At 29.4% G+C, this 22,507-nt stretch overlaps 1 protein-coding gene and 1 long non-coding RNA gene across 12 annotated transcripts in view; one reads left to right on the top strand and one right to left on the bottom strand.

Annotated features, from left to right (window-relative positions):
* Positions 1-22,507, bottom strand: part of LOC121126591 (5'-AMP-activated protein kinase subunit gamma-1) — an 86,591-nt gene that overhangs the window by 35,606 nt on the left and 28,478 nt on the right. For 10 of the 11 annotated variants that reach the window (XM_071892413.1, XM_071892411.1, XM_071892409.1 and 7 more), the window contains exons 6-7: positions 4,536-6,210; positions 38-766 (exon numbers count right to left, since the gene is read on the bottom strand). In XM_071892413.1, coding sequence (XP_071748514.1) covers positions 6,040-6,210 — 171 coding nt within the window. In that variant the 3' untranslated portion in view covers positions 38-766; positions 4,536-6,039. Of the gene's footprint in view, positions 1-37; positions 767-4,535; positions 6,211-22,507 lie in introns of those variants that run through there. The other variant, XM_040721880.2, reaches the window with a different exon arrangement.
* Positions 6,206-13,163, top strand: LOC139906889 (uncharacterized). Its single transcript, XR_011783032.1, has 3 exons — positions 6,206-12,201; positions 12,255-12,394; positions 12,457-13,163. It is a non-coding gene; the product is annotated as an uncharacterized lncRNA (long non-coding RNA).

Raw genomic sequence — 22,507 nt, 5'->3', positions numbered from 1 at the left:
TTATTGACTGTAATATTGGAAAACCTAATTATCATACCCAAGTCTTTAAGTGAAGAAACTAGTCTCAGACAAACTAGTTGCGAACCATCCAAGGCTACTACTTCCGTTGTTGTGACCATTTAAGCACTTTTTTTTGCTATTGAATGAGTTGTGTATGATAATTCTTGATAATTTTGGCTAAAGTAGAACCATATTTTAGGGTTAGATTTAAAAAAATTGAATACTTACTGTTAGATAGTACAAAATTCAGAATTCCATTTCGAAATTAGTAAATATTTTATACTTTTTACTGACAACTCGATCGTAATTTGTGTAGATGACTCAAAACATTTTTGTATGTATTTCTATGAATGACATCAGTACCAACATCCTCCATTAATTTAATGATGGTTCCTGGGGAACGGATAGGTTTACCCGTGTATTTCTCCATAAATTTTTTGAACATAGATGATTACCAATAGATAAGGTTATATTACATGCAATAAGCATCTTTGTGAGATCAGAGTTAAAGTCTGACTTGATGTATTCATCATTAACTTGATTTTTTCGATGAATATCCATGCTCTTGATATGAGATGAGGATAATGAGTGGCGTGTAATTCTAGACAGGGGACTAAAGGCACAATTATATCGACAAATCCTACAAACCATCTGTTTCTCATCCGGTAAGTATTTTTCAAATTCCTGGGCCTCCATTTTCAGAAATCCAGACAGAAGGCGACGTTATTTTAGGCATTTTATTCAGTTCTCTATCGAACATCACCATCTAGAATTATATTAATATTGAATAATAAAGGCGGGAATGATAACGTTCCTGATTGATAGAAGAAGACGTATATTATTTAATCAATGATGCCATAAGTTTTTCTTCTCTTCTCCTCGCACGCTTTTCTATTCTTACCAAAATTATCACCCTTATGTATTAGTTAAGTTCTACTCATATTTACAAGGGAAAAAAAGAAGGAAGTATTTAATATAAAATTTTCAGAAATGAATGTGACTTTAGATGAGGTTTAGAAAAGAGATAAAGTACTCCCTGGCTCATCAAATCATGTTTTTTTTTTTTCAATTTGTTATTTTTATTTTCTTATTCTTTAGGAGAGAATGTCTTAAGTATTGAGTGAGTAGCTACGTGTGAGTGTGCTCAAGAAAACAGATGCCCCCAATTGATTTGTTGGGGAGTTATGTTATATATTATTAAAGCAATACTGTCGAAAAAGTATTTTAGTTAACATGTCACACCTTACAAGACCTTATCATATGATCCAATGTGACCACTAATGAACAAAATGTGGTTAGTTAAAAAAACGATCAAAAATACAAAACTACTTTTTCCAAAACCTAATAGGTATATGAGGCTCTTTGCATTATTTTTGAAAGTGGGGGTATTAACTTTAATTAAAAAAAAAAAACCATTTTTCTTGCTGACATGACCTACTTGTTAATTATACAATCCAAAAAAGATCTTAGTTTTGCTTTCAGTGATCTGAATTCTGAAATATCTGGGACTATAGTAATTCGGCACTATTATCGTTCAGAATCATTTTTTACCCTTGAGATAATCACTAAATTAATAAGTACGACATATATAAATTACGTAAAAATATTTTTTATGATTATAAAAGTGTTTTTATTTTATATTTTTTATATATTTCTTATTTTATTCTGAAAAATGATGAAAAACGATACCGTTACGTAGATTCTTATAAACAATTTATCCATAATTAAACTTTGTCAGATTTTTTCATCCTTGTCATATATCGAAAAAGTTTCGACTTTTTTTATAGAAATGCCCGTAATAAATATATTTTATACGTTAGAGCACGAATAATCAAAATATATTTTTTACAATATATAAGTTAGGTTTGATAAAGAGTCTAAAAAAAGTCAAATATGAATTTGAAAATGGGCTCTTACGTTGTGTATGGAGTCTCTCTTCCCATAAATACCTCAATTATTAAAATCCTTTGCTATTCACTATGAAATCTGCAGAGTCATGGTCGAAAATTAAATCCATCTTCTCCTTGAATAGTCAGTACTATGAACTGGTTTCTTAAGACTGGTGTATTAAATATGACGCATGGAGTTTATTTATTGTCATCACACTCAAATTATGTCTTTCTTCATTTAGGACCGTCGTAGTTTCAATTACAGAACCTCGACTTTCCTAGATGTGAATTGTACGAGGTTCAGTTACCGGAAAAGAATGTACATAATAAAAGTATGACACTTCTCTCATAATTAATTATCTCATAAAAAATGATTCCGTCTATCAATTTTTATTCTTTTTTCACTAATGAATAGAAATTTTCAATTTTCTAGATTAAAAAAAAATCTCTATTAATAAGAAAGGTTATTTTTGGCCAAAACATCTAACCAATTTGAAAATAAAAAATAATCTTATTATTTATTAGCGACTATGAACTTCTTCATTTCACAAAAACTGATTCCGTGAATCAACTTTTATTTTTTTCACCAATGAATAGAAAAATATTCAAACTTCCTCATGTTTTTTTAAATTTTCACCTTTGTGACTTTTTGCCCCAAACTGACACCCAAATTTGCAGTTCATTACATATTCTATTTATTAGTGACTACAAAACACTTAACCTCATAAAAACCTATTCTGTCTATCTACTTGTATATTTTTTCCCGTAATGAATAGAAAAATGTTCAAGCTTCCTTAAGTTTAAAAAATATCTCTACTAATTAAAAGGGTCCTTTTTGGCACAAAACGTTGAAACCAATTCGGAGGTTATATTATGTTATTAAATGAAGCTGTGAATAGCGACTTTTTCTTGAATTTTGCAATGCCAATATAGTTTAACCTGTCTAGAACATTATTAAGATAGTTTTTTTTTAATTTATTTAACATAAGTCATCAAATATATCATTTAAAAGAAGTATATATGTTTGGTATTGTATGCACCACGAAACTACTTAACAATTAGGTGTTCGAGCAACTTAATACGCGGTGAAGAAAAAAGATTGGAGCACTCCCTGATTTGTAACATAACTATATATGTGGTTGTTATACATTTTTAGGTCAGAAGAATGATATAAATTATTTAACTAAGCAGGCTTGCTTGACCTATTTTCAAAGGTCATTGTACAATCAAAATAAATCGTAGGCACCTCAGAAAGTGTATATTTATTGTTAACTTGTTTTAAGACAATGAACCACGGGAAAACAGAATAACTATGGTGTAACTATGGTTAAGTCAACCAAAGGATAATTTCTCTGATTTTCATTTTAGAAGAGTAAAAGGTATATGGATTTACGAAGAAAAATCTGTTATATCATGTATTCCAATTTGGGTTCATCAACAAAAGCTATCCCTTATTTTGATGAAATTCCATTAACAACATTTGCAACCTTTCCAGAAAATCAAAGCAACATTGAAAATAGAAAATTTCCAGACTATGAAATTCCTGAAGATGTAAATTGTATAATTAAAATATATATATATATATATGTCACAGTAGATATTGAAATCCAGTAGCATCATTGATTTTCCTAGTAGAGATAATGATTGTAATCTGTCCTATGAGTGTATTTTTCTAGTATGATGCAATGAAATTTGAATATGAAACTAATTTCGTAATAAATAATAATGGTGTTCAGTAATATTTATCAAAGAATATGAATACTATCACTCGATATATTCATTCATTTCAATTTCGAATGAGAATCCATCTCCGACTTCATTAACTTGTAAAGCAAATATTAATGTAAATTTCTTTGTCAATGATTAATCCCATCAATTAATTTATTACTTGAATAAATGTAAGTACATATTTTATGACGATGAAAAGGCTCGAAATTTTTCTATTCGACACTCATGTAATGATCTAATTTGGTTAATTTAGGTACGTATAGTTAGAGCCAACTCTATGGGAAGGTTTCAGGCCCTCAAAGATTTCAGGTCCCTTATATTTCTCTCAGCTATATTGTATTTTAAAAGTTTGGCATTTGTGGAACTGTTTTGTCTATTTAACTCAAGTTTACCTTGCAACTATAGAGAAATACATTTTTTTTTTCATTTCTTTTGATGATGGTGGGTATTAGTCCACTTTTGGTGATCATAAGTACACTAAAAAAAATTCAAAGGCCCTTAAAAAGTTCGCTTTATGAATAAAATATATATCATCAAATTAGTAATTTCAATTGTTATTTTTGGCTTATGGATGCTTAAAAAATGTGTAACTTTCAAATAGTTTAGATCTTCTCCATGGAAAAAATCAATAAAAAAATCATAAAAGTTACATCTATCAATTTGTGATAAAATAAATATGTTTACTTAGGATTATCACAGCATGAATATGATATATTAGTTCTCATTTTAATGTTGAAACATATCAAAAATGATACACACAAACTATTGGATAAATGAAGCGACACATTTTTAATTTAGAAGTGTTTTTCATATGTATAGACCGATTTTCATTAATTAACGACAGAAATACTTCGTTATCTAAGAATTAGTACAAAAGAAGGGATCCCAGATACTTTATCCTCAACAGGAGATACTTACATTTTAATTTCTGCGGGAATGATGGCAGATTGAAACTTTATCCGAAGAAGAAAACCAAACCAAGCAAAGCCTCAAAAGAGAAGAGTTGACTTCTTCCTTGGGTGGGGAATCTTATCAATCCATATATAATAATTGAATAGATTCAAGAATTGAAACGATGAGGTGATGTTTAAGAAGAGCTTGGAATTTAAATATTTCAATTATAGGATTATTTATTATGGGGGAATTCTAAGATATTGAAATTGTATACAATAAGATGATTTTGTTATATATTTGCTTGTACAGCCACATAAATGATAAGATCACTCAAGAAATAAAAAATCAAACAAAAATCTTTAAAGATGCATATTTTTTGAATAGGCCTTTAAAAAAAAAAATATGGAATAATTTTCTTTGATATTCCTTATAATAGAATGATGAATAACTTAAAAAGGTCTAAAGAAAAGATTGTCGTTTTTCATCATTTTTCACTCAAAAAAAAAAAAAAAAAAAAAAATATATCGAGTTCACTACAAGATACAGGATCAATGAAACCACTTTATTCATAAATACAATACACATGAACATAAACTTAATTAAGTGTACTTCTATTGATAAAATTTTTAAGAAATTCTTCCCTTGTTTTAGACATCAAATCGGATATTGTAACCAGCACCTGACAGGAAATGGGATATAGTCTTATGGCCACCCACATAGCTATAGCATAGGTTTTTAAGTCTTTGCTGTTGCTCAATGTATATCATTTTGGGCTTTTTTAGGAAGTTGACCAAGATTCTATCAAAAGGACTTTTTGGTACGTATTAAATAATCCTAAATTTGAAAAATTAAATTCCAAGCTACAAGGAACTCGCATAACGTAACCTTTAATTCAGTCCTGTTTGTAGGAGTGGGAAATTTGCAAATAGCATTCAATTTATCTTCGTTGAGGGCAATTCCATTCTTATTGATTTTGTAACCGACAAATTTAATATGTTCTTTCAGGAATTGAAATTTCTCTAGACTTAAAGTGATTACAAAATTAATTGCATCTGTTTAGGGATCTTCTTACTCTCTTGATATGATTCTCAAGATCATTGTCGTCAATGAGGATACCATAGACTACTTTATGAACATTTGGGATTCCTTCTAACTCTATCCACTATCACAAGCGAAAACAGCTTCCTCTTCATGATTTCCATAAGCACCCATTATCCCAATTGGTATAAAAATAATCAAAAAGTATTAATCAATTCCTCGTACTATATTTTTAGAAATTAAAATGATTTACTATAGAAATAATTTAAAAAAATCTCATTTCTAGTTTAAGAGCTCACTTTGATCAATTGCACAATACAGCCAATTTATTGTATTGTATTGTAACCTCTTTCTGTAGTATGTTTGCTTAGTAGCAATACAAATAATCAAACTAAAATTCTATTAAAATTATATGATGCATATATTTACAAAAAAGTTTAATTGTGTTCTATACTTTGTCTAAATGATAAATTTCTACTATTATACAACATTAACTATGCATAGATTCTGAATTAAATTTAGAATCATTTTTAGTTTCCTGAATGGAAATAGACTTTTCATTAAATATGGATGGCTTCATAACCAGAAATGCCAGCAAATCTGATAAAGAAATAATACCAATAACTTTATCATCATCATCAACGACCACTAGTCGGTGAACCTAGAAGTGCAAAAGAAACATATACAAAAAATAATACATTATACAATACACATACATAAGTAAAATACCCATATATACTTAATACGACATACAAATATAGAAATGTAGAGAATATGCCATCTAAATTTACACTAAACTTTAATGACATCAAGAAAACACAAAATTTGAACTTCATGAAGGTAGATTTATACCTTGCTGCGCCGCAGTTTTTTGGAATAGTATTCCTTCTTTTAATAATTATTTTTTTAAAGTCTTCTTTATAATAAATGCCTTTAAAATTAAACAAATTAGAATTTTTTGTTATTTTTATTGGTGGATATATTCCTTGTCGCAAATTGCAAAAGTTAACCACCTACGAAAATATCATCGAGAGAAAAAAAAACGAAAAAAAGATATCAAAAAAGCATTACTTGATACTTTTATCAACACTTTGTATCTGATGTACAGAAATCAATTATCACAAGTGATTTTATGAATAATTTTTATTTTTTATATAAAGAGTTTATATAACGATCAATTAAAAGTAAAAAGTCTTAATAATTGGACTTCTTTGCATAGTTTTGCACTATTTGAATATTATTTTCTTCTAAGTAAAATTTTTGTAAGGTTATAAATTTTGTGATTAAAGGCAAAAAAGAGAGAATAACAATAGATTAGGTGCTGTTTGCTTTCAAATTTGCTTCTTTTCATCCTAGTGAAGGTTCATTACGAAGGAAAGTTCTAAAAACGCAAAAAATATATGAACAGTTTTTCATTAGGGACGATTTAATTTTTTTTTTTGTGGCAGCGAAAAAACGAAGCAATATTTCTTTACTTCCCTTCCCATTTCATTAGAATACATTTCATCATCCAACATACAATGGATCAGCTATCACAAATTATTCAAATTTATTATCGAAATAGCTGTTCAATGCTGATGCTGATTTTCATCCCAAATTCATCTTCAGTGACGAAGCTCATTTTTGGTTGAATGACTTTGCTAATAAGCAAAATATGCGTTATTGGTAGGGCAACAATCCACAGTTGCTTCACAAGACATAATTGAATCACGAAAAAATTACTATTTAGAGTGGACTTCATACTGGAGGGATCATTGCGCCATATTTTTTCGTTGATGATGATAATCGCCACATTACTGTAAATGGAAATTGATATCGCATCATGATTACTGATTATTTTCCACCAATTGCAAGGTATTGACTAGACGAAGATGTGATTTCAGAGGATGGTGTCACTTGTCACACAATAACGTTGCAATCTATGTATTGCAAAGTTAATTTAGTAAACATTATTTCAAGAAATGTACCAGTTGATTGGCCACCTTGATAGTGTGATTTAACCCCTTAAGATTATTTTCTTTGGGGTCAGGTGATGGCTTTTTTCCATAATATAGCCTGACACATTAGAAGAGCTCAGACAAAATACCGAACACGAAATTGCTTCAATATTGGTCAATCTATTGGAAAATAGTTGAAAATTGAGGTCAGAAAAAAAATGGACTTCTGTAAACGTCCTCGTAGTGGTCACGCTAGAGATTTTTAGACATAAATATATAAGTTTATAATTTGTACTACAAAATACATTTGGCAAAATCTTTAACCGTTTGTGTCTTGTTTACAAAAAAAGTTGAAACGCCCTTAATGAAAGCCACTTTATATACAATTTAATAGTGTGTATTCCCATAAGAAATAGTATGGTAAAATGGCAAAAAAATAAAATATTATTAACAATTTTTATTTTTTTTTCAATTTGACATTCAATAATATCGTTTTCTCTTGCTGAGATAGTGATCGTCGTTTGAACTTCAATACCATAGTCATAGACTAAAGCCAAGTTGTTAATGATACATTATTATAATATCTTTACTTTTTAAACAACCATTAAGCTTTGTCTAGAAATGTTTTTAGTTATAGAAAATTAAAACAAGTAAAAATATTATTTTCTCTGGTATGTAGTCATCAATTTTTGTGTAAAATGAGAAATTAGTATCAATTCCCAAAATGACCATTTGCATAATCTATTAAGCCTGTTCAAAACATCATTATAATAGTAATGTAATAATTTTGTTTTCATTTTTTTCACATGCTATTGGGTGTGAAGAGTATATTTTTTTTTTACTTTTTGTGTTAAAGTTTTCCTTACTACTGTGCCTGAAATATGTGAAAATGCCTATTTTGATGTTGGTTGATAACTTTGGGATTAAAATAATTGTTAAATTACATCATAATGTGACAAAATGTAGCTAAGATTAAAGTAGAAATGGAAAACGACGTAGCGTAAAATTAGTATCTTGAACTCAATATGCATATGTTCAATTCACGGTTGCTGATAGAGAAAAAAATATTTATTCTTTATATTTACTTCAAAGATCAGATGCAGTAATTGTAATAATATAAGGTTTACTTATACATAGCGATGTTAATATATGCTAATTGCGTTGAGCGCCTGAGAGAATAAAATTATTTTTTTTTGTACATTTGAGAGTAGACATATCTGCAGACAGAAATGATAATATACTTGCTGATTAGTTAGATTTTTTCTAAATAGAGAGGATTAGCTAATAAGAGCAGTGGCGTCACTAACTTGTTTTTGAAGGGGCTCAAGCCCCCTTCCCCAGCTGCCTAAGAAATCATATATATATATATATAATCAACCAATTTAAATACTCGTAAGTAATTGTATTACTGTATTGATAATTTTTGGGGGTTAAGACCCCGTAATGATGAAAGCTAGCAACGCCCCAAAATAAGAGCATTCATATTTTGCTGTAACCAACATATATATTTTTTACATTTAATCTCACCGTAATTAAACCAATATTAACATATCTGTTTAAAATTATATACCATGTTCTGAAAGTAGTTTGTTTGAGAAAAGCTTTTTGGAAAAGGTAAGCACTCAGTGAATGTTTATGCACATGCATGTAAATCCGGTATGTTTTTTATCTGGCCCGTTAGTTTTTAATTGGTAGTATAAATAATATATTATATTTTCCTTAGCAGTTGTCATTATTATTTCATTCCTTAGTAGTGAACATCCTTACTTAAATAGATTCAATTATATTAAAAACCTGTTAGAACGTTCGTGAGTGCACATAAAAGAATTTGTTGAAGAGTTATAATAGTAAGTCCTAGTTAGACTCAGGGTAGAATTGGAGATCGATATGGGAGTCATTCTAGCGCATGTTTTTGTTTAGATTCTTCTTTTTTTTCTCCTAGTCACAACTAATTGTAGCTGATCTAATGAAACGTCATGAGCATTATCCTTTCTCTCTTTGATAACATTTTTCAAAATGATTATTTTTTGTATCTTTTTTTTTTTAAACATCATGCCCATTCCACAATAGATTATCATCTTTGTTCATGCATATTGAGGATATTACATACGGCGAATCTACCTCGCAAAAGCTGAAAGCATTAACAATTTTTCCTGATACCCTTGTCAATAACTTTTAGTTATACAATTATATGCTACAGGAATAGACAGATAATTAACTTATGTAATCGTGAGTAGGCTTAAGAAACTCAGGTGGCAATACCGTTTATATATTCTTTGGACAAAATGATGAACAAAAAAATGCTTTGAAATTGTATGACACTGAAAAACAAATACTTACAGAAAATAACCCCAGTTTTTCATCAAATATCACCAAAAAAACTCTGTAAATAAGATCATTTATCCATGTTGAAAAATTCCACTTTTTAACAAGGTGTGGTGTGCATTGATTTTTCTCTTTTCCATACATATTACAAATAGTTTAATATTTACCGGATAAAATTACTACATGATGTTAATCTGATTATTTCAAATTTTAATTATATGAAGGATACTTTTTGTGCATTTCAAAAAAAAATATATTAAAAGGATTATTTTTCGTCAGTTCACCTAATAAACTAAACTTTAAAATATCTTAATCCAAGGAAATGAAGTACGAATGTTATCTTTAACCAATTTAGATCAAATGCATACTATGTTCAGAAAATAAAATTTAGAGCATGAAATCGAATTAAGCCATGAATAATGTATCTTTCTGAAGTGTAACGCATCTTTAACATTTGATCCGTTAGTTATTAGCGTTTCATCACGATTATTAAATACTTCTGGGGATGCAATCTTTTTGTGTATAATGCAGCATAATTTCCTCGAGGGAAAATTACCGGCGGCCAAAATGTTCGAGACAAAATTATCTATAAATAATATTTTTATAAATCGTGTGTAATTTTAATACATTAATGAAATTTGGTTAATATAGCATTTCTAATCTGTAGATGTGCTATATGGATTTTTATCTACTTATGATCTTAAAAGCTCTAATATACAATCTCATGGGTTCGGTTAATACCCTTAACCGTAGATTCGTGACCGGAAATTAAATTTAAAAAAATGTACGTATATTACTCTCATAAAATGGATACCATGGGAATAATGACTAAATTGGCAGTTTCACTTTTTTTAAAGCATTCAGATTCTTATATTTTGACGGGAGCTTGTTAACCCGGATATTGTTGTATTTGTAACCAAATCAAATATTTACAGGCACTAAAGTTGCTTAAAACCTTCCAAGCTTCTTTTCATGCTGAGAACTTTTTAAATTTAAGTTATTTTGGCCTCTATATGCTTCCTTTGGGGTATTCAGATATACAAAGAGGGGTTAATGAGAATATTAGCTAATAAGTTTTGAAATAGGGCATTTTGATGAAAAAATTGAAAAACTTATTCAACCTATAAAATATACCTAATGAAATATAGATGCTATTAATCTTAAAAATTCAAACTGGAATAGTTATTATTTTCCCTAATATTGATGTAAGCAGGGGGGCAGATTCAACAACCTCCAATTTTTGACAATTTATTCTAGCTTGTTTTTAGATAAGCTCCCCTCTTCATTGTTTTGTGGCGCTGTTCCAACAATGAAAAACTCAAATAATGTTTGTCATACATAGCCTCAGTTGTACATATAACAAATTTAAGTTAAATAAAGTGATTTGGAAGGCGGTTATTACTAATATCACCAAATATTGACTTTATACATCAAAAAATATATGTTATATTCTGGATTAAACATCGCCCCATGACCTTTATTGAATCATACAATCTTTTCTCACAAAAAAAAAACAGAAAAAATGCCAGAAATTATCTAGTAGTCAGCCAAGTAAGGCACTCATACCCCTTTTTTCTTTATTCTGATCTACTTTAAGTGATATTTTTTTACAAACATACCACTCTATTTACTACAAACATATTAAATATAGCAAGTAATAACAATTTTAAATTATAATTAAAAGAATATAACGTACCAACACATTTCCTTATAGTTAAGGGTGATAATTTTGGTAAGAATAGAAAAACGTGCGAGGAGAAAAGAAGAATTACTTATGGCATCATTGATTAAATAATATACATCTTCTTCTATCAATCATGAACGTTATCATTCCCACCTTTATTATTCAATATTAATATAATAGGAGATGGTGATAGTCGATAGAGAACTGAATAAAATCCCCTAAATGACGTCGCCTTCTGTCTGGATTTATAAAAATGGAGGCCCAGGAATTTGGAAAATACTTACCAGATGAGAAACAAATGGTTTGTCGATATAAATGTGCCTTTAGTCCCCTGTCTAGAATTACACGCCACTCATTATCCTCATCTCATAACAAGAGTATGGATATTCATCTATAAAATCAATTTGACGATGAATACATCAAGTCAGACTTTAACTTTGATCTCACAACGATGCTTATTGCATTTAATATAACCTTATCCATTGCTAATCATCTACGTTCAAAAAATTTATGGAGAAATACACGGGTAAACCTATCCCTTCCCGAGGAACCATCATTAAATTAATGGAGGATGTTGGTACTGATGTCATATATAGAAATACATATAAAAATGTTTTGAGTCATCCACACCAAATGATGATCAAGTTATCAGTAAAAATTATTTACGAATATCGAAGTGGAACTCTGAATTTTGTACTATCTCACAGTAAGTATTCAATTTTTTTTTAAATCTAACCATAAAATATGATTCTATTTTAGCTAAACATATCAAGAATTATGATACACAACTCAGTAAAGGGCAAAAACAACTGCTTAAATGGTCACAACAACGGGGGTAGTAGCTTTGGATGGTTTGCAACTAGTTTGTCTGAGACTACTTACTTCGCTTTAAGACATGGGTATGATAATTAGGTTTACCAATATTACATAGTCAATAAATATTACTTTTTTATCACTAAAGGCTTAGCTATGGTTGATGGGCTCCAAGAAATGGTGTTCAGAAAACTCATAAAAGGCGAAAATAACTGTTTAAATGGTAACAACAACGAGGGTAGTTACATTGGGTGTTGCATTATAATTAACAATTGTGTATATCCATCATGATAATAGTATGTCGTTATATAAGTATACCTAAATAACGGGGAAAAATCTTTTTTGATGCTCTTAATAGGGAGTAATATCGCCGGACATTACTACATAATTAGCTTTTGCTCTAAATCTTTACGATGAATTTATTTCTAACATTTTTTTATTAGTATATCTATTGTCTAATTTTATGATTTTGACATTTACTTTATTATTAATAATTAGTTAGATCCCATCGGTAGAGATATATCTATCCTGTGCACAATTGTATATAGCAACTTCCACATGAAGAAGAGGGGTGATTATCTTTTTGATTAAACTCCACGTCTCGCTTGTGTATTGCAACCTAAAGTTATGACATATTTAACTGAATTCCGATGTTAAAACAAGAAAAAATTATCTGGATCAATCTATTATTTCAATATTCTATATTTATAATTTATTATTATTAATAGTTATATGATTTTAATTGTTTAATTTTGTATATTTAACTTAAATGTTTAATTTTTTAGTATGTAGATTATATTTAATTAAAGCCTTCTTTTTTAAACTTTGAGCTTCAAATATATTTCAAATACTCTACTTTGTCGTTTCATTTGCTATTATTCTGAGAATAAGGTTCATAATGAATTACAATTTCATGGAGTGTGAAAGTCTACTGTAACGGATAAAAAACGTCGAAGTCAATTATACGTAGTATATCTTCATTAAACATTTTACTAATAAATACATTCGTTATACCCTCAAAAATCATAATAAAGCAGGCAGATGATAATCACATCAGTATTTTAAACAATGATACCATATGTATTTTTTCCCCCTCCTCCTTGCACGCGTTTTTCTCTACAATAATATCAACTATACTTATATGTATATCCTTATATGATTGCCCGGTCGTCCTTAAAGAGCACTTCTGTAAAAAAAAACCGAGACGAGATAGGTATTTCAAGTACATCTTACATACCACATTCTATTTATCCCTTATGACTTTCACTGTCATATTATTTCTTCACAATTTTTTAAAAATAAATTACATAAATATCTTTCGTAATATTAAAATCCAACATAGTATTTTATTCAACAATTTATTATTCTATTACTTAATAATGCTATATTAGAACAAAACATTTAAAAAAAATTGGTATAGTATATCTACATAATAGTTATGGGACGATTAATTAGAACCGGATAATTGGGTGGTTTTTCTTGAGTCGGAATGGAGATCGTCATTAATTATATATTACTTTTCTAAGTTGTGAAAAAAATAGACCCCTAATTAAAGAATTTTTACTTCTTATAATATTTGAAATTTAATTTAATTTATCCAATTTAAAAAAAAAAATATTTTTTGTTAATAACTATGTATTTTTGAAGATTTTCTCCCAAAAATTTAATATTGCATGTTATTTTCAAAAAAAAAAGGTGTAAGAAATTCAATTTTTTTTGAGAATTAGAGATTTTTGAAACTTTTTTCCTAAAAAAAAAGTGAGTAGTTGTAGATTTTTGAAAAAATTTTAAACATCAAATTATATATTTGAAATTTAAAAGAACCAAAACTTAATATTTTATCCTTGATCTCAAGCCCCACTATTATAATATAATGCTATTATTTAAAATATTAAAGAATGGGAAGCGGCGCCATGAAACTTTTCTGGAATCGCAACAGAATCGACATTTGATTATTATTTTTTTTTTTTTATGAGTCGTTCGATCACTACTATATACCTATAAACTAAAATTTTAACCTTAATTTATCTTGAATTTACTAAATAGTATTAAGAAGTAATGGATATTATGATCGCAGTTATAAGTATTTAAAAAAATATTATTTTCAATTATTAATTTTACTATCATATTTCCTATGTGAAGTAGTCAGGAATACTATTTTTTAATAAGCACTAACATTACGAGTATATTTTAGCTATATAATAGATAATTTTTTAATAAATAAATTAAATACAGCTAAAAGGGGAGGGGAGTAAAAAAAAAATGAAGTTAATAAAGGTAGCAAATAATTTGTGTTCTATTTTACCACAATTGAAATTTTCTATTGCCCCTACTCTAAATAATGTCGATTACTTCACTAAAATTAATGGGAATATCCTTTTTTGATTGATAATAAAAGAAACTCCGATAGACTTTTTCGTAACAAAGGGTGCAATGTTTTTTCTCTCTCCATATGAAAACAGGATATAATTCGTATTATAATTAATTAAATAATGTATAACTTACATAAATCAATTGCAATAACTAATATGTGCCCTATACAGTGCAGTAACTAGACTCAACTCATACGGAAACATCCAGATAAGTACACATATCATCGAAAGTTACAGAGAGTCAATTTGAATCAATACCCTGTTCAATACAGTTGGTGAACTTAAGCCTAGTAGACTGCAATGCGGATATATATCCCGAATCAAATAAAAAAAATGACTTTTCACTTAAATCGAAATCCATACACAACGATTCTTCCGGCAAGTTAGATAGTATTTCACTTATATGGCAATCTCTTTTAGATGAATTTTCAGTATGAATATTTCGTATTTCATTTATTTCTAAGGCTTTAAATTTTGCTTGCGACGAAAATCTAATTTTTTATCTATATCTAAAATTTGACGTTCTGACAGGGTTCTGACATCAAGTAGTTAGTACCTGAAAGTTGACTATACCAGCTTAAACTAGCTCCATAAAATCTTTCCCAACCTGGCCAAGAAGTAGATTCGTAGTCGAATTAAAATTTTGTCAGTAAGTGCAGGGCCGGACCTACAGCTGCATCAGTGGTTTGACTCAAAACAGTATAAAATTCTACAGTGAGACACATCTTATTTAACACACTCTTTTCCATCCACTGTTTCAACGATTGATGAAAGACTTTAATGTATATATAAAACTTTATGATCCAAAGTGAGAGGCTATTTCCAAAATATTTCTCTTTCTTAGTTCTCCAGATGGCGTTTTGCAGTTCACCAATATGATCATATTATCGACAAAAATTTGCCGTTTTATTCCATTTAATATATCAATTCCATTTTTATGTAGGATTTCGTGATATACGGTCTATTTGGATAATTATATAACCTGGACACATCAAGCTTACCATCAGAGGTGAGATTGATGCCTTTAAAACTTTTGAGTCTCTTTTGTTGTTAGAAACATGTATGAGATGGTTCTAGACTTTCAAACTAAATGAGCTTCCCTTTTCTCGATATTTTTGTGTGCAATGAATATTATCAAAGATTCAAGTATTCGAAAAAAGTAAGTTGTGAGCAAATGGCACGGATTTGAGTATTTGGAAGAATATATGGTAATATTGTTGGAGTAGCAGGTTAGCTGTTAGAGTTATCTTGTCCCTTAACATATTTTATGTGATGGCAGGGTTGTTTATTATAGAGATGCTCCTTTACATCAAGGTCTAGAATAGAGACTTTTGACCTTGTTAGTGATTGTCTTTATGCTCAAAACTGCATTAATTTCTTCTGATCTTTTACAAAATAGTCATATACTTCTATAATATGAAGTTTATACAAGACAGAATAATTGAATATTCTGCTATTGCATATATATATTTTTGGAAACTCTTAAGTGATTATGTATTTTAAAAAAACACATATATATATAAGTGAACTTCTGTAGACTTCTATTGGAACACCTTAATATTATTGTAATTTCTAAACTTATGAGTCAGGAATCTTCTTCTAAAAAACGTAATTGATTGTAAACATATTCAAATAATACTCTTGTAAAGGTCTAGAATCTCCACATAAATAAATTAATTACAGATAATTACTACATTTTTATCAAAAGAGCTAATTATAAGTTGTTTTATTAAAAACAATAGTAAAATATAACAAAATAATGATAAAATTGTTTAAGTATTGATTGGGCAAATAAATTTAAAAAATCCATTAATTTGTTCTCCATTATTTTATTTTTACATCTTATTAATTCCTTTGACTTTATTTTGGGCATACATATGCTATTTCATTATTGCATAATGTCTCTTTTAGGACCTAAAAATTAACATTTATAAATAATTAATTAAGTTTTTTTTTGTATATGTATGTATCAATTATCAACTGAATACGTACAAAAAATAAACCATCCTGTTTTCATATAAGCTTAGATATCCGTACAAGTTCCAAAATAGCTCATAAAACTTACAATTGCCAATATTCCGAAAGAGATAGGTTATTTGTTGATCCTGCATTTGTACTTAATTAACCTCAATGATTTTACAATTTTTGGTTTTTCAAATATGGCAAAGTTTGAGCCTTTCTTTTTGGATTTTTAATGGTTATTAATGCAGGAGCGTCTATAGAATTTCCATAATCGGCAGATGTTACCAGCAATTTTAAATGAATGAGTAAGGATGTGTGTAATGACTATATGTATATCCTATTTGTGAGTTACGGCTTCCTTAGACCCAAGATTTGTAAGCTAACCTAGTATATTATTTACGTAATTAAGTAACATTTTGATTTTCTATTAACTTCTAACTAATAATTATTAATTAAATTATTACTAATTAGCATATTCTTCAACAGATATTTTTTCCGTAAGTAATGACGTCACATAAAAATGATTAATGTCGTCACTTATATCTTATGCTATAAATAATTTTTGACAGCTATAATAGTTATTGGGAACTATTAAATGATTATGCGTTTCAAAAATCAATTATTATTAACCTATGAGCTTCTCTAATCTGAACGACGTTATAATTTCCAAACTTATTAAGTCGGGAATAATCTTGTAAAGAGCTGAATTGCTTGTCACAATATTAGAATATTACTCTTGCAAAGCTCCAGAATCTCTTCAAAACTTTAAGACCACTCCGATTTATTTATTAGATCGTCAAAGGGAAATAACTAGTCAATTATATATTTCGTATGCCTGTTAGATGTCAGCATACTTAAACAATGATATTTACTCAAAAAAGGAGGGGTTTACCTGTTTTTAGAATTCATATGGATTTTCTGTTTGTATAAACTAAAATGGACTATACAGGCCAAATTAATATTTAAACTTCAAAAAGAAAAACGAATAAACAATGGTCTTGTATATTTTTATTTACTTCAACACCTTAACTAGAGCTGTGTATCTCGAACTTGCAAAATCATTTAGCACTGAAGACTTCGTCCATACTCTTCGTCGATTTGTATATCGAAAATAAATCCTCAGTGTCATTTAGAGGTATGATGGAGGGAACTTTGTTGGATCTGCAAATATTCTGACAAAAATTTTTAATGAAGGGAAAATAAGTTTTTGCCAAATGTCCAATTTATAAATGATTCCCCGTAAATGTCCTCTTCTATCACTTTATCATTGAGTTGTATGGGAAAAAATGGTGAAATTAAGAAAGAATACTTTTTGTCATCAATTTAGATATACAGATATCACAGTCAAACAATTACATACTGTATTAATTGAAATTAAGGCTTTTATTAAAAGCCACCTCTTGTTTTTGTAGTCTCCAGATGTTTCTGAAAATGCTATCATTCCGTCAATGCTCATCACTGGTTTCAACATACAATCCTTCCTATTTGTTTGTTAACAGCTATTATTTTTCTGATTCAAGATAAAGAAAACTGACTGTTATTTTAGAACGATTTTTGAAAAAATGGATGTCTTATTATTATTGATCTCCAAGTATATAATAAAAAGAGACACGGTCTAATAAATTTAAAGGTAAACGAAGTTGTGGTCAATAAAATTCAAGGAATTCATGAATGATCTCTTGGCCGTATTCTTAAGGTTTACCCTGGTTTTGATGGTTTGATTAGGATTTGTATTGTTTATTCACTGGTATACTTATATTTAAAATAAAACTAGTTTACAATAAATAAATATAATTAATGTAATAAATGGACAGATATCTAATTATATTAGTAATACTATAACTATAATCGCTAATATAAAAAACATGAAAGGTATTTTGTTTATAAATTTAATCACCAGGTGATAGTTTTACCCTCCAATCGAAAAATCATATGTTGATCTTTCTATTAGATTCTTTCATATTTATACACTCAATACCTTTGAACATTACCGTGTGAAGCAATCGGTATGTATTGCCTATAAATGTACAGTAGAAGTCCTAAGGCTACTTCAAATATTATGTAACAGCGTATATGTGGCCCCTAGTGATTTAAATAAATCAATGACCAATAAAACATATTATCTTCGATGTTTAAGATATAATAAACTTCTTACAATGTTTTCCTCTACTGATTAAAAAATTGGAAAATTTTATCAAAGAAACTAGATTAAATGTGCTAATTCGAGAAACATTTTTTCATCTTACCAGACATTAATCACGATTATTCTGGATTCTCGTGAACGAAAAATTGGTTGACTATGTCTTTTATAAGAAATACAAAGATTTATGTTTTATGTAATGCATATATGTTCTTATCTTCCACTCCGGATAGAAATCTTTAAAGTGCAGTTCGACATCGTTTTTTAATAATAGAACCGTCTTTATTTTTTGGTAAACCCATAATTTCTGGTTTGAGTGTCTTTTAGAAGTGCTAAGTGAAAATCTTCCCTGAGATTTTCATCATGTAAGGATAATCAACAAAATAGTTTTTTCCTTTGTTCATTCGTTTTTCCTCCATCTTTTCTCTTCAATTGATATCCTTCTACTTCAAACATCTAGAACCTGAGTATCTTAAATACACTCCTCCTACTCCCATGGATCTGTTTCATGTATTGCAATAAATCGAATATCTTTTTTTACTTTAATAGTTCGTCAAAATGGAAGAAAATACAATAGATCGTCTGCTTGTGACTCCTTCCTTGGAAATAAAAGGGAAATTATCTAACGCTGAAGTTCTAGCAAAATAAGGGAATAATGTCAAAGTTTCGTTGGAAAAATTAACTTTATCTCAAGATTCAATTGGGATACTTTTGTTTTGACTCTTACAGAGTCGGACAACAAACGAACATAAAATATTGTTTATACAAAACGACTGTCTTTTTGCCTTGACTGAAAATGAAATTTCGGGTGCTCAAGCTGGATATGGATATAGTTATACAACAGTCCATTGAAACATTCAACCAAAGCTACATCAGAGAAAGGGGCTTAATAAACTAAGGTAAATGGTTTACCAAAGAAGTTAAGTCCATTGATGTGAAGATAAAAAACATCGACAATTTCGAAACAAATCGCAAAAAAAAGTTGAAAATTTCTGCAATTAATACTTCAAAAAAATATTGGAGAATAAACAAAAGAAATGGACCTCCAAGCTTGTAGACGAGAGTGATTCCTTTTCATAACCAAATCCAGATGATCGAAATGCCAGAAGTACTCTATAACTAAACTCTTAAACTATCAAAATAATATGAAAAACTTCAAATTTAGTATTTGAGAAAAATTGCGACTCGTGTAATATATATAAAATCATCCCTTTGGATGGATGTCTTGTTAATCTTAGATTTCCAGGGTTGCATCATTACTGTCAAATAGGCTTTAAATTTGGGGACAGTCATCTTCATTGCACCGGGGAAAAGATTGCAGACCTGCGAATATGAGTCTGTTCTAAAAAAGTTAGAGATAACTTGAAAATCAGTAATGATTAAATAACCTTGCTTATCTCCAAAACCATCTAAAGCAGTCGATAATGATGAAGTATGAGACATTATTACTAAAGAAGCTCCTGAAGGACACACCTATTTACAAAAAAAAAAAAAAATATATATATTCAAAAAACATTCAATCATAAATCTGATCAAAGATCTATCAAAAAATAAGTTCTACTAATAAAATAAATTCCAAAACAGAATAAGATCAGGCTCCAGATGAAGACAGACAGTAATATGAAAGTCTATTAAAGAATATACATTGTAAGCAGGAAACCTCATCTACTATGGATACTGAATCAAGTAGAAGCCCCTACAGTTTAAAGAGAACATCCCATTGTCCATAATCATTATAAAGATGCTGCATATTGCTTTGCTTGATCTCTCTTTCTCTTTCCGCCGTATAATAGCAAAAATTTATGGGTGAAACATGGTGTATCATTTTGGAGTGAAATAAAAAGTGTAAGGAAGCAAAGGAAGGACAAATTAATTGTTCACTTACCATCCCAACGATCATAAAGAAACCATAGCTAACCTTACATAGTTCTCATATCCTTTATGCCACTGGAGCGGCTGATACATTCTTGAGTCGATAACCTAAGAGATTAGAAGTAACTATTATTGACTTTTATGTTATAGTGTATCTCCACAATGAAGTATTCGTCCATTAATGGGGATGAGAGCTAATGAGTGAGCCAAAGATCCTCCTCAAAGGGACGAAATCCTCAGTATCAAGTTAAAAGTAAAAGGCGTGCCGCTAGGACATTTTATTCAATTGAATGAAAATATATTAATTCTTTGGATCAATGGGTGGATGCAGATCTATATATATGAATGTTCTGTCGAAAACATCCATGTCAATATAGTGAAACGATAAACCAGAACTACCGAGAACACAACTAAAACGCTTCCCTCACATAGTCGTACTCAAATATATTTCTACTGTAAAAAATTTTCTGGCAATTCACATTCCTAGTTCCGAAAGAAAAAGTTAACATAAAATATCCTACCTAAGGATAACAGTAGGGAATTATATTTCTTCAATATTATAACTTATCCTTAGGACTGATTAAATTCCCTACAAGTGACAGCACTGGTTAAGTATATAAGTCGTATCTGTATTCTTTATTAAATGACGAGGGAAAAGAAACGACAAGATATCACGGCCATGACTACCTTAAAATTTTTGGATGTTATGCTGGGAATCGACAGATCTGGAGATGTTAATTTCTGGATTCGACAAGTAGAATTGGCCAAGGATCTTCTGAAGATAGAAATCATGACAGGCGTACTTCCATTGTTCTTTAATAAAAGAAAATTCTCAGTATATGGTAAACTATCTGAGACGGGAACAGGGAAACAAAATAAGTGAACTTTACAGCATTTTCTTGTTCAACCCAATTTCTGCCTATGATGATATACGAATCAGAAGATGGAATCCAGGAGGCTCAATTGAGATCTTTCTGCTGGGGACGAAGAACCTATTCGGTCTTTTTGGTATGTCAGAAATATCTGAACAGATACGGCTGACCTTCACTTCAGAACTTCCGTCTGACGTAAGCACGAAGATGAAGTCAAATTCACTGATGCTGAAGATGGACGAAGTCCAGCTGTCTGGGCTGGCAAGAGGTCCTGACGGGTGAAGTGAGAAGTCTTGGTACAAAAAAGGGACTACAAGATCGATTTAGTGGCAAGGGCAAAAAGCTTCTGAATATTTCAGTGTGGTGGCCCTCACTTGCACAGAAAACATCCTTCCAGAAGAAACTACTGTATATGTGGCATAGGAGTGTAATTTATGGAGAAATACACGGGTAAACCTGTCCCTTCCCGAGAAACCATCATTAAATTAATGGAGGATGTTGGTAATGATGTCAATTATAGAAATACATTCATTGTAAATTGTGAAGTTGAGATAATTTTCAGCATGTCTTGAGTCATCTACACCAAAATACGACCAAGTCATCAGTAAAAAGTATAAAATATTTACTAATTTCGAAATGGAACTCTGAATTTTGTAGTATCTAACAGTAAGTATTCTTTTTTTTTTTTAATCTAACAATAAATATGATTCTATTTTAGCTAAACATATTAAGAATTATGATACACAAATCAATCAATGGCAAAAACAACTGCTTAAATGGTCACAACAACGGGGGTAGTAGCTTTGGATGGTGCGCAACAAGTTTGTCTGATACTAGTTTCTTCTCTTAAAGACTTGGGTATGATCATTAGGTTTTCCAAAATTACATAGTCAATAAATACTACTTTTTTGTCACTTAAAGATTAGCTATGGTTCATAAGCTCCAAGAAATGATGTTCAGAAAACTCATAAAAAGGCAAAA

Source organism: Lepeophtheirus salmonis, chromosome 12 (genome assembly GCF_016086655.4).
Source record: "Lepeophtheirus salmonis chromosome 12, UVic_Lsal_1.4, whole genome shotgun sequence".
In the NCBI taxonomy this organism is placed as follows: Eukaryota; Metazoa; Arthropoda; class Copepoda; order Siphonostomatoida; family Caligidae; genus Lepeophtheirus; species Lepeophtheirus salmonis.
This window is presented reverse-complemented; position numbering and strand designations above follow the sequence as displayed.